At 38.8% G+C, this 12,704-nt stretch overlaps 2 protein-coding genes across 3 annotated transcripts; one reads left to right on the forward strand and one right to left on the reverse strand.

Annotated features, from left to right (window-relative positions):
• Window positions 1-718: 718 nt before the first annotated feature.
• LOC110153896 (hepatocyte cell adhesion molecule-like) lies at window positions 719-8,063 on the reverse strand. 2 transcript variants are annotated; one of them, XM_020917825.2, is made up of 8 exons: window positions 7,972-8,063; window positions 6,649-6,839; window positions 4,941-5,282; window positions 4,217-4,498; window positions 3,632-3,728; window positions 3,476-3,546; window positions 3,068-3,141; window positions 719-1,910 (listed from the first exon to the last, which is right to left on the reverse strand). In XM_020917825.2, the coding sequence occupies exons 2-8, from the start codon at window positions 6,791-6,793 to the stop codon at window positions 1,776-1,778; spliced, it is 1,146 nt and encodes a 381-aa protein (XP_020773484.2). In that variant the 5' UTR covers window positions 6,794-6,839; window positions 7,972-8,063; the 3' UTR covers window positions 719-1,775. The 2 variants fall into 2 exon arrangements, with proteins under 2 accessions (XP_020773484.2, XP_055004635.1); XM_055148660.1 differs by lacking the exon at window positions 719-1,910 and adding an exon at window positions 2,563-2,656.
• A 747-nt stretch (window positions 8,064-8,810) lies between these two features.
• On the forward strand, window positions 8,811-12,323 carry styxl1 (serine/threonine/tyrosine interacting-like 1). Its single transcript, XM_020917835.2, has 8 exons — window positions 8,811-8,923; window positions 9,023-9,084; window positions 9,156-9,255; window positions 10,492-10,625; window positions 11,113-11,252; window positions 11,782-11,873; window positions 12,016-12,128; window positions 12,210-12,323. The coding sequence occupies exons 1-8, from the start codon at window positions 8,821-8,823 to the stop codon at window positions 12,321-12,323; spliced, it is 858 nt and encodes a 285-aa protein (XP_020773494.2). The 5' UTR covers window positions 8,811-8,820.
• The last annotated feature ends 381 nt before the right edge of the window (window positions 12,324-12,704 follow it).

Raw genomic sequence — 12,704 nt, forward strand, 5'->3', positions numbered from 1 at the left:
ATGGAGAAAAGCGTTTCATAGACCCTCCACCAGAAAAGTTACACTCAAACAGTGACCGCCCACAACCCAGTTCCCGAAGTAAATTTCTCTCTCAATTTTTCCGGTCTTTTTGAAATGAATAAAAATAAATAATAAATAAAAACTGGTAACTAATGACCACAAGACCTATACTTATATTTAACCATTTTTTAAAAGTTTCTGGAACTCTATAAACCACAAAACTATTAAAGATCTGTGGGGAAAAATGGATGGAAAATGTACTTCTGGAACCAGGGCAGGCGGTCACTAGCCTGATTCAACAGTTGGGTTCACTTTGTGGAAACCGTCTAACCTCACAGCATTAGGATTCTTTCGCTCAATGGTAGGCGGGCACTTTTTTATTTAACCAATCGCTGGACTCACACTTCCGGTGTTTTTGCAAACCGTCTAGTGTATTCCGATTCCTGACCTAGTTGCTTGAGAAATTAAATTGAGCGGAGGTACAAGGTGGTGCCAGCCTGTCTAGGCGGTTAGTTTAAGTCTCAATGATTACAAATTCTGTATTGTGTTTAAGAAAAATGTAATGACTTTTTTTTTATGGATAAAAGCATATCTAATCAGTTGTTATCAGTCAACGTGGGAGAAAAAACTGAGCTAGTATTTTAGTAACAAACTCAGTTTCACTTTGACAAAATATTTATTAAACAAACCAATATGGTAACAGTACTTGTCTACATCCAACAAATGTATTAAAACTGAATGCCAAAGTTAGTTTACTGCCAAGAAACAATCTTTGAAATGACAACAAAAACAATAATTCATCAAAAATAAGATATGTACATTATCTACAGTGACTCTAACAGGTAAAAGGTTAGTTAGTTTTTGTTAGTTATTCACAGTAAAATGCATAACTGAATAAATGATCCCGTCTCTGCTCCATGTGGCTAGGTTTACAGGTTTTAAATGTAAATGGGCTATAACACAATGATGGTGATTGTACAAAGTCTTTTTGGAGTTATGAATGTACAACTTATACTATGTTCTTGGTATTTTATAATCTAGTTCTTAGCTCATGTTGTTTTGTCGTCTTGGTGAAGTGTTGGTGTCTCATCTCTCCCCGGGGTCCCGTGTCCTGGTGGCAGTGCTCCTGGTGTTCCCATGGTAACTACCCTCCTACTAGTGTCTATATTTAAAGGTGCACTGTGTATCTTAAACATGCAAATTATAACATAATGATTAACGGGTGTCATGGAACCTGTGCTTAAATAAATGCAAGATAGATAAGTTTAACGCCATAGTGTGGAACATTTCAGATAGAGCAAAAAGAGATGAACAGAGGGCAGACTCACGTTCTGAAAAAGTGACACAGTACACCTTTAATTAGGGATGTAACAATATCCAAAATATAGTGATACTGTATCATCAGAAGTCTCACATTGTGCGGTATCAGTCTCTTTGCTTAAATTCATTGTTATGGTGCAGCAATAGCTAAAAAATAACAAGAGTGGACTACATAGACCAGGATCCTTTGCTGTTTCAGTGCAGAAATGAAGAAATAACTGTACTTTTAAATCTTAATTCTTTGTGTTATAACAGTACCAAAAGAAAAAAAATAGCATATTCACAGTTTGGTTAGCCTCAAAATATCCTAAAATATCACAATAAATATCGTACAGTGGGATGTATATTGTGAAATTATCGTACGGAGAGATTTGGATATCGTTACATCCTCGCCCCTTAATGCGTTGTAACTTACTGTATTGAAAGATTAGAGGCTGTGGTATGAGTCGGGACAGTTAGCTACACTTGAGGATGGAGCGTGGGGCAGGGGGCGTGACGGGGCTCAGGTTCACGGTGGTCTGTGGTCGCGGGGGGTACGGGCTGTAGTGAGGAGGTCCGCCATTTTCGGAGCGAGAGTCGTCAGAGGGAACCTGAGTAAAAACAAAAGGTGCATTTTGTAACTTTTTTGATGGAGGGTCCTTCAAAACTGATGTTATTGCTTTATCTGGAATGCTTCACAGTATGGTATTAAACCTTTCTATCTTCATGGAGACCAAACCAGAGTTACAGTTCAGATCTGTGGAGAGGCGACCCCGCTCACAGTCAGAATGCCTGTTTTTTTTGGTTTTTTTAGGTATTTTTGAGCTATAAAACCCTTTGTAATTAAATAAATGTAAGGCAGAGCTGTTTACTGTCATTCTTGCCATGTTTACATGAGAGCTTTAATTCCGAATAAAAATTATTTAATTCTGAATAAAAATGAATTCCGCTTTAAAAAGACCATGTAAACACTTGAAAATGGTTATTCGGAATTAAACTTTATTCTGAAGTAAGTGGGTGGTTTATTCTGATTTTAAAGCCAAATTAATTTATTCCTCGACCATGTAAACGTTTATTCTTCTTAAAAATAATTCCAATCGTTCAGCGCATGTTCATTGGGCCGCCCTTCTGATGTGAATCGGACGGTCAGGCTCCACCAGCCCTGGCTTCAAACTTTCATCCACGTCTCTTTGGATTTGGACTCATCCCGCGGGATGCGGGATGCGGGAGTGGGCTGAGGTAGAGCATCAGTTTGTCTTCTTCCTCCCTTCTCCGACACTCTTCCCTTCTCCTCCTCAGCCGACAGACATCGTGATGAGAGAATTTTCCAGCTGCTGCTTCATTATCATTGGAACAACTGAGGAAAAAGTTCTGATCATGTTTGTGTCCATGGCGTAACGACAAAAAAGCCGGTAGCAGCTGAAGTGTGTGTTTTCTTCGGTTAGATGTAAATACATTCGTGTCTCTGTCCAATCAGAACCCTTCCCCACCCCCAGACGTTGAGCGGAATTAAATACAGGACTATTTAATGTGTTTTCCATACAAACCTCAATTTGGAATTATTATTTCTATGTAAACTCGAAGGAGAATATTTTAATTCAAAACTATTTAATTCAGAATAATTCAGAATTAAAAAACATCATGTAAACGTGGCCACTGTGGAACATTCCAGGCAGAACAATGCACAATATATCTAAAGAAACAAGCAGGTGCTGGACCCTCAACCAAAAAGTAACATAATGCACCTTTAAGCGATTTTCCAAAATACCTTGTGTTGTAGGACATAAAGAGACGTTACTGCAGCCTTGCGAGTGCTCTCTGTTCTTTTCGGAGATAATTCACCTGTGCATGGCAAACAAAATACAAAAAAGATTAAAACACAAATAGAAAACACTCTGTTCCACCTTGTGACATCATGTGGTAATACAGGAAGTGCTCCACTGTGTTTTTAAACTCCATACACCTTTACTAGAATCATTTGGATGATGTCAGTCCTGGGATTTCCAATCTCTACTGAACTAAACGTAAAAGGAGCTGTTAACTTGAGAAAAAAAAGGTGGGACAGAGCATTTTGAGCTACAGAAATTTAGACAGACTAATAATAAAGTGTTACTCAAACTTGTGTGAATGAAACAAAACACTATATATGATCTTTAATCGACATTTCTGTTAGTACCTGGGTGATTGATCGGGCAGTCTGAGTAGTCATATAGCCTGTCCAAGGGCTTTCTGGAGGGTTTCTTAGACCTGGGGCAATAGGATCATCAATAATAATAAATAATGATGCATCTTCTATGTGGAAATGACAGTTACTTTTGATGACCAGACTTACTTCTTTTGTGGCGGGGTCCAGCAGGCACACACTGTGACCAGCGTGATGAGCAGAAACAGACCTCCAGTGGACAGAATAATGTACAGGGAGCTTCTTCCTAATGGGACAAACAACAATTCAAAATGGCTGTTGAACTGACGAGGACATCCTGCACAATATCCATAAATGTATTGATACTTTGCAGTGTGAATAGGGCTAAAAAGGTGTATGAATGTATAAAAGGTGTAACTTTTCTGGTGGAGGGTCCATCAAATGCTTGTCTCCATACTGCTTTGTCTGGAATGTTTCACAGTATGGCATTAAATCTTTCTATCATCATAGAGACCCCACTCGCAGTCTGAATGCTTGATTTTGAAGGAATTTTTGAGCAATAAAACCACGTGCAATTGAATAAATGTAAGGTAGAGCTATTAGAGCTAGATACTGTGGAAAACTCCAGGCAGAGTGATGGCATTTCCATAGAAACAAGCAGGTGATGGACCCTCCACCACAAAAGTTACAAAATGCACCTTACGTTCCTGTCCTGATGTCACTGCAGCAAAGTATTGTTGTTGATAATGTTTCAGTGATACGACGGTATCTTACTGTACACAGACAGTCTGAAGGGCAGACTCGTCTCTGTGCCCACTGGGTTATGCACCACGCAGCTGTACAGGTCATCATCGCTCATTAGCACTCGTTTGATCGTCAGGTACTTCTGGTCAGGTGACAGGATAAACCTCGTCTCGTTGGTCAGCTGTTTCCCGCCCTTCAGCCAGGTGTAGTTGGCTTTGGTTCCGTTGTTATGAGAGCAGTTGAGGACCACGTTTTCGGTCAGCTCCAGCACCGAAGACGACTCTGTGTGGACGAATGGTTTGGATATGACCTCTGGAGAAGAGATTAGATGTAAGTTGGAGATTTAATATAAACAAACATTGTCTACATTGTGTTTTAGAGAAAAATTTTGCCACTAAAATATGGTACAAAATAGGTTGCAAGGTGTAAAATGTTCAATATTCATGTGCCTAGTGTCTGCCTCCTCTAGGGTTGTCAAAAGCAGTGACGATCCTACACTGATTTACTTAGAAATGAACCTTTCCTGAATAGCTTTAGAATGATCTTTAGCTGTATAAGAACAAGTATAAGAGCACAAAGACTAGTATGCACCACTTTGGTACCTACCTGTATCGACAGAGATGTAAAAGCGCATGGGAAGAGTAAAGAAAATACTGTGATTTAATCTTGAAAATCACATTCTATTGTCAACATAAACAGTAGATCTGATTATTATTATCATTGTGGTATCAGTATTATAACACTAGCCCCTCACCATCCACCGTGAGCGTGATGCTGCCCTCCCCAGTGAAGGTATCATCGGTTATGGAGATCTCCACGTCATAGGTCCCATCGTCAGACAATCGCAGGTTATGGAGGAGCAGGGTCCCGTTCTCAAAGACCAGGATGCGGTCCCTGTACTCCGGCCTGAGGGTCCCGATGATGTCCGTGCCGATGGACTGCACCACGGTGACTGACTTCTCCTTCTTCAGGGTCCACTTGATGACGGGCAGGTCCAGGCTGGAGCTGATGTAGCGCACGGACAGCAGGGCCTCTCCCCCGACTGTGGAGCGGATCAGGGTGGAGGGAATGGTCATGTTGACGGACACAACTCCACCTGGCAACACAGTTATACAAATGCATGTCATTAACCTTCCCTGGAGGGTGTATCTAACTTGGAATCACTGCTCTGTCTGAGTTTTCAGACTTAAAGCTTATTTGGCTTCCAGTTGGCTGCATCCATACGGACATGCAGCACTCCTCCAGAGTAATGCCACAGCAAAGTAAAATGCCACGTCATTGTTCAAAACTCTGGAAGGGAGGAGAGTGGAGGTAAAATGAAGTAGAGCACAATACGCATCTAAATGCTAATGCTGTTCCTTGTATGTTTCCATGGAGATATAAAAGTTTAATGCCATATTATGGAACACTTTCAGCAAAGCAATAACATCTCCATGGAGACAAGCAGGTACCAGAACCTCCCAACAGAACAGTTACACTTTTAACAAAGGACAATTTAATAGACTATACATAAGTATTTGACTGTGTAATTCTGCTTTGTCTAACTATCAACATTCGCATTGTGTGACTTAAAATGAAACTGAACAGGACAGGAGAATGCAGATGAGCAGTTAAGTTTTATTTAGTGAATATATATGCAAGCAGTGACACAGAATTCTGTATTGAAAGTAATCTCCTTGAGGGGAAGGCAGTGCGTGGGACACACATTCCTCTCCTCTGCTCTGAGCTGTTACTGTAAGAATGACATAACCATGGTAACAGCTGTAGGCCACGGCAAGGGCAGGGATACGGCTCAACAAGTTTTTGTTGTAATTTCACAATGCACTGTCACAGGCCAAATTATATTTTGTAATAACTAATACCTATAATTATTTAAATCTATCTAGTGATGAAGAGTGTTGTCATTTTAAGCATTTTAATGTTATTATTATTTTGAAGGAAAATACAATTGTACCGCACATACTCTATTAAAACCCCACCACGTAAGATTTCAGTTTGAAAATAGACTGAAATAAAGACATTTACTTCATGACAGATGTTTTTATTCCACTAAGAAACATTGAAAAACATGTCTCTCCACAGATCTAACTTATTGGTTGTTTCCATGGAGGTGTTATTATTTTGCCTGCAACATTCTGCATGGTTTAAAGCTGATCTGTCTTCATGGAGATTTTTCCAAAGTTGGCTATAACTTTCTATATCAAGGGAATCATGCAGGCCTGCCTCCTGAAATCTTATGCAGTGCTGCTTTAATATCCTATCTATGGTCCTTCTTCATGCTGTAGTTAGCATACATTTCCAGCCCAATACAACACACATTTCAGTGCAAAACTTTAACATCTGACACAGCTGTAGAAAAATGCTGAGGCTAATCACACAAAACTGCGTCATTGACGAGCAGAATCACAGGATCTTACAACGAATGTCTAGAACTAAATATAACAATAATTGAGATTTCTCACCTGAACTAAACAACCCAAGCGAGACCATCCAAACAATATGAGGTAGAATCCTGGGTTTGGGCGCTGCGGCGGGCTTCATGTTGTTGGGTGTGAGGCTTCCGAGTGTGGTGGCAGTGGGAAGAGGGCACAGCACACAGCGGGTCATTCACTGGAGAGGAGACGCTCGCTGGACACTGGGTACATGTTGTTCCCTTACACCAGAGGAGAAACAGGACAAAAGTGTGTCTGTGTGTGTCAAACAGCTGGACAAATGTCATCTTTGGCTTGTATGTAGGCCAGGGTACACTGAGAGATGGCTGCTTGTGTGTTTTGGGAGGGTTGTAATGGTTTTGGCAAAGAGAGATACAGATGTATCTATTATGTGGGGGGTTTTACATCTGGTAGAGCAGAAATGATGAGTTAATGACAGATAATAAAGCTGTGACTAATACAGTGATTCTCAAATTTTACACACCCAGAACCACATCAGAAAAAAAAAGAGAAAACAAAAATGTATACATTATGTTTGCATTATGCATTATTTTTATATAGTACTTGAATTGATGATGCAAAATTATGCTAAAATGGTAAATAATGCCTTAATAGGATATATTGTTTGTTTTCTTACATGTTATCCATTACATTCATCCTTTCACTGTAAGCCCATATCTGAAGCTATCAATCTCTGATAACAAAAAAAGTAAATATTAGGCTGCATTTTTGTATGTCTGCTTACAACATTATGAGTTCTGTAAACTGTATTCCCAGGCAAACATGTTGGTGAGAAATGTTTTTATTTTTTGTATGTGTTTCACTGTTTGGTGCTCTCTGTTTAGAGCCTATTGCACTCCACTGTACTCAGCTCCTCTGTGGTGGAAGTATGGATGTGGGACCCTCCGCAGGCTCACAGCACTGCTTTAATGTGCATGTTTATGCAGCCTGGAGGAAAATGAAAGCAATAGCCTGAAAATACCACCACAAAGACTTTTGAACTTACGCAGTTAAACCTCTGCTCTGAGATAGCACAGTGCCCATGGACACAGAGACTTCATACTCATTAATGAACTTTATGGACAAATTTTGTACTAAGAGAAACACACACACACACACACACACACACACATAAAAAAAAACCCAAAAAACAAACATTTTAGTTACTATTGAATTAAACCAAATAGACCTAATACATACAAAATATAAAAATATAAATAAATACATTCGGCTGCAACTATTACCAGCTAAACGAAGAAGTGTATCATTGTGTCGTAATATGCACATGACTGAATTATACAGACGTTTCTAAACAACTGATATAACTCACCAGAGATGAACATAAATACCTACGCGCAACATGTGCATCCTCATCTGAATACATCACTAATACCCCACTGAAATGTTTTGATCATCGTTAAAAGCCGCGGTGTGTGGCATCTCCTGTGAAAACTTTGGTTTGTTTACTTTCTGAGGGGGCGTGGTCTTTTGCGGCGTACGTGTATTACGTCGGTACGTCTAGTCGCCATAGCAACCACGTTGACTGAACAGGTAACCAGCGACAGCGTTTGTAATGTTTCTTAAATTTTTTGGTTGTTGTTAAATTAATGTTTACCTTAATGACGCGCTTATTTTATAATTTATTATAATTTATACACTATCTGATCGTTTCACATTTCACACCAGTTAAACAGCAGAAACTTAACGCTAGCCTTCTAACGGCATGTAGCAATCAAGTGTCTCCAAAACAAGCTGGAGCGTATGTGTAATATCATTAACAATTATGTCAACATAATTCTGTACACGGGCTAAAGTTTCAATAAAGATATACCGTAGACAGTTAAAACAACTGGATTTCAGCATTGAAACTGACTACCATAGACTATATTCTTTTATTTTTCTTTTTTTCTTTTTACAGTCTATTCTCGCAACCCAAATAATAGACTCGTTCTGTTTTCTGAATGGATAATAGTCTTGTGACCCAAAATAAATAATAAAATAAAAAATTATAACAATAATACATGTTTTTTTTTTTTATCAATAAATCAAAATTATCATATCAGTAAAAAGTATATTTGAGTTGAACATGTTTTCCTTGTATCTAATTACACAGATATGTCAAGTTTATTAATTAATACCAACTGAACATCTTGTTTTGAACAGATTTTTACAGTTTTACAGTTGCCTGCGCAGTTACCAGTGATGGCTGCCATTGTTTTATGTGAGCTCCAGGACCTGTACAACCTCCTCAACCAGAGAGTGACTGTGTGCAGACTGGCAGAAATCAACTACCTTTGTCTCATCGGTGAGAACAGTCTTTTGTCTTTACACATCCATTGCAGGTTTATTTTAGATTTATTGAGCACAGATTTAGCAGACTGATCAAAACTATGTCCAACTGCAGATGCTCGTGAAGCTCAGGATTATAATGTAAGCCACATCATAACAGCCAAACATGGAAAAACGGTAAATGTTTATGTTTATTCACACAATAACAACAAAGTCAAGCTTGGGTTTTATTATTTATTTATTTTCAGAATGCCAAAGGGGTGTTCCAACCCTTTGAGTATGTGGAGATGGACACAATGCAGAACATAGTTGTGTATGACAGCAAAACCGACTCCCTGGATACCTCAAGTGGGTAATCAAAGAAGAATCTGAATGTGTATTTTCTATGGCAGTGTTTCACAAACTGGTACACGAGTACCTCCCAGTGGCTCTTCAGTTTGTCAGTTTGCCTAATTTTGAGTCCCTTTTTAAAATACTACTTGAAATGAGGTAGTCCACTTTTAGACCTGGAATAGTCAAAGTTACAGTAGTTTAAAACAGAGTTCTTTTGCAAAATTGACCCTTTAGAGCTTTTAACCATGGTATAGTTGTTTCCCCTTCTCATTTACCCTCTCAGTGAGTGATTTGTGCATGCTTGAGCAATATTTAATTGCATAGTTTCAAGACGCCATATTGCTGATCCATTTTTCACCTTCGTTCTCCAACTGTCTTAACCTGTGATACACATACAGGATTCTGTAACACCTCAAAGTCTGTTTGGTACAAATAAAATACAAATCTGCATCTTGCTAGTGTGATTTGCAGCTGTCCAGCAGACATAACATCTGATTTATAATTTGAATTGAATGTCATTTGAAGGACCAAACATTAAATAATGCACACAATCTAGTAAAAAAGTAGAATCTAAACTAAATCATAAATCAGCATAAAGCTTTTGTCACTTGTAGACTTACTCAGTGGGAAGAGGAACCAAAACTTTTACTCAAGTTAGAGCATTGTTACTTCAATAATACATCATTCATAGAAAAGTACTTTAAGTACTTCAGAGGGTACTACAGAGGGAGCTTATTCTCCAACAGGCTCCTACAGCTCCATTCAAACAGTGAGAGATACAGGACTACATTCATACTATAATACTCCCTACAACTGTACAACAACTCACCCTTATGCAACAAATAATACTCCCTACAACTGTACAACAACTCACTCTTATGTCACAGATAACCCTACGGCCTGTCAATCATCATATAATTTTTGCATTTTTGTCTTCCTTATGACCTCTTGTATAAAGCTGAAATTTTATATATATATATATATTTATTTATATATATATTTGTATTACTGGTTTTTCTATTGCATTTTTACTTGTACATTTACATTTATATAATTATGTCTGATTATTTAGTATTTATCATTACTATTTATAAGTTTTACTCTTTGTTATTATATAATATTGTGGTGAGTGAGCTACTGTGTCCAAATACACAACTTGATAACTGAGTTCTACCCACCTCTGTCGACATGTGATCCCATCGTTAATATTTGCTTTCTCATTAAACTAACACACTGTGTTTCTTTGTACAGGCAGAGCATTTCAATATGCCATGATGGTGGCCAAATCCAGTTTATGCAAGGTTCATATTTTGAGATGTGGTTTTGAAAGGTTCTCAGCTCTGTATCCATTTTTAACGACAATAAAGATCATGTACACCATTGGGGTAAGACTTCTCAAGACTTAAAGTGCATATGACACATTCTCATACTTTTATATATCAATATTTTAATTATATCTTAGTGAAATGATCAGTTTAAAGGTGAACTGTGTAACTTTTTGAGTGGGGATCCACCACCTGCTTGTTTCTATGGATAATATGTCATTGCTCTGCCTGAAATGTTCCACAGTATGACATTAAAGAGAGCTACCATACATGTATTAAATTACAGGTGGTTTTATAGCTCAAAAATACATAGAAAAACAAACATTCTCACTGTGAGCAGGGTTGCCTTTCCACAGATCTGACCTGTACCTTGGCCTGGTTTGGTCTCCATGAAGATATACAGGTTTAATACCATACTGTGAAACATTCCAAACAAAGGAATAACATCTACATGGAGAATTTGACAGACCCTACACCAGAAAAGTTACACAATCCACCTGAGTCCAAATAAATTCAGTTCAATAAATGTTTGTGTTATTTTCAACAGGAGCTGGAAAGCCTGAGGACCTACCCGGTGGAGATCATCCCAAAAAAGCTCTTCATGGGAAACCAGAAACACGCCAACTGCAAAACCACCATTGAGGACTTAAAAATCAAAGCTGTTGTTTGTATATCAAAGTATCGAATGTAAGATTTTGAATTAGCCTGTGTCATAAAGTCAGAGGTGGGCCAAAAATTAATAGAGTAGCCAAAAATGTACCACAACGTTACTGCAAAATAATGTTTCTCAGGTAGAAATATAAAGTAGTGGTCCAAGAAGTTACTCAAATAAGAGCAACTTAAAACCTAAAGAGTAACCGTTGGGATGTAACAATTGATTCATAATATGATGTTGATGTATTTTGAAATCTGGTGTTTTCAGTGGATGGATACTAAAATGACAAAAATTAAATCATGTCTGAAGGGGAGGCACAAGAAAAACAAATGTTCATATCATTTCATATTGCCAACTTAAAGCTTTTATCACATGTAGACTTACGCACAGTGGGAAGAGTAACCAGAACTTTTACTCAAGTAAGAGCAAAAGTATGCAGCTAGAAAAGAGCTCTATAAAGTACAATTTCTTAAAAAAAAAGTTACCCAAGTAAATGTAACTGAGTACTACCTGCCTCAGCATAATGTTGTGGATCACTGACTGTTTGGTGGATAATTCTAGGCGGGTCTTGAACAGTGACGTGCTCAGAGTGGAAGTAGGAACAGAGGCGGACGAGAAGGAATTGTGTTTGGAGAAGATTTGTGACTTTATTGGTGAGTCCAGAACACTCCAGCGCAGTACAGGCCTCAGTCATGTTACTATAAACCAGAGAGCTCTATTTACTTATTTTCAGTTAACATATATCTAACTGAAACAGACTGAAATTAAAATAAATTCTTCTTTCTACATGGTGAGATTCCCATATTAGTAATGGCTCCCGAGTCCTGCTGGTGTCCACACATGGGTCCAGGCGCTGCAGTGCGGCAGCCACAGCCTACGTCATGCTCCACCACAAACACAGCCTCCAGGTGAGTGTGCTGCTGCTCTCAGAAAGAAGAGTCTGCTAATGCCAATGCCAATGTTAATGTACTGTAATGTCAATAATGCAGAAGGCCTGGAGCTATGTGAAGAAGTGTAAACCCAGTGTGGTGTTTGATAAACGCTTCACTGAGCAGCTGTTGAACTGGGAGAAAAAGGTTTCAGATAAACCCACTGTCGACTAACTGTAGAGCTGTAGGACTGTGACACGGGATCTGACATGTCTAAATAAAGAGCATTCACTTTTTTACAACAACTTTGCTTGAATTTCTTATAATTAACATTTATTTTGTCTGTTTGGTACATATAGATACATAGGTACATATACTTTTGAGGTGGGATTTATTGATAAGGCTTTGATAAACTCTACCTGTTGAATGGTGGAAACAGAGCACCGCCTGTGTCCAGTAGGGGGCAGTGTAGCACAGATGCATCTTCTCTGTCGCGGTCTGGATGAACTACAGCGTTCACTCACCGGCACGACCCCCCTGCAGGGCTGCACGGGGACTTTGACCTGGTCCGTGTCCGACCTGGGCAGGTGCACCCGTCCTTAGGGAACTGGTGGT

This window comes from Boleophthalmus pectinirostris, unplaced genomic scaffold, assembly GCF_026225935.1.
Source record: "Boleophthalmus pectinirostris isolate CB_2022bp ecotype Guang Dong unplaced genomic scaffold, ASM2622593v1 HiC_scaffold_12, whole genome shotgun sequence".
Classification (NCBI taxonomy): Eukaryota; Metazoa; Chordata; class Actinopteri; order Gobiiformes; family Gobiidae; genus Boleophthalmus; species Boleophthalmus pectinirostris.

Bases quoted from the DNA above. Each gene is read 5' to 3' on its own strand.
- LOC110153896 (XM_020917825.2), bottom strand. From the start codon at position 6,793: ATGACCCGCTGTGTGCTGTGCCCTCTTCCCACTGCCACCACACTCGGA. The intron at 3,729-4,216 runs GTAAGATACCGT...TTGTCCCATTAG, and splicing joins CTTCAGACTGTCTGTGTACA to GAAGAAGCTCCCTGTACATT. The intron at 1,911-3,067 runs GTATTTTGGAAA...GTTTTTACTCAG, and splicing joins TTTATGTCCTACAACACAAG to GTTCCCTCTGACGACTCTCG.
- styxl1 (XM_020917835.2), top strand. From the start codon at position 8,821: ATGGCTGCCATTGTTTTATGTGAGCTCCAGGACCTGTACAACCTCCTC. The intron at 9,085-9,155 runs GTAAATGTTTAT...ATTTATTTTCAG, and splicing joins CAGCCAAACATGGAAAAACG to AATGCCAAAGGGGTGTTCCA. The intron at 12,129-12,209 runs GTGAGTGTGCTG...TCAATAATGCAG, and splicing joins ACCACAAACACAGCCTCCAG to AAGGCCTGGAGCTATGTGAA.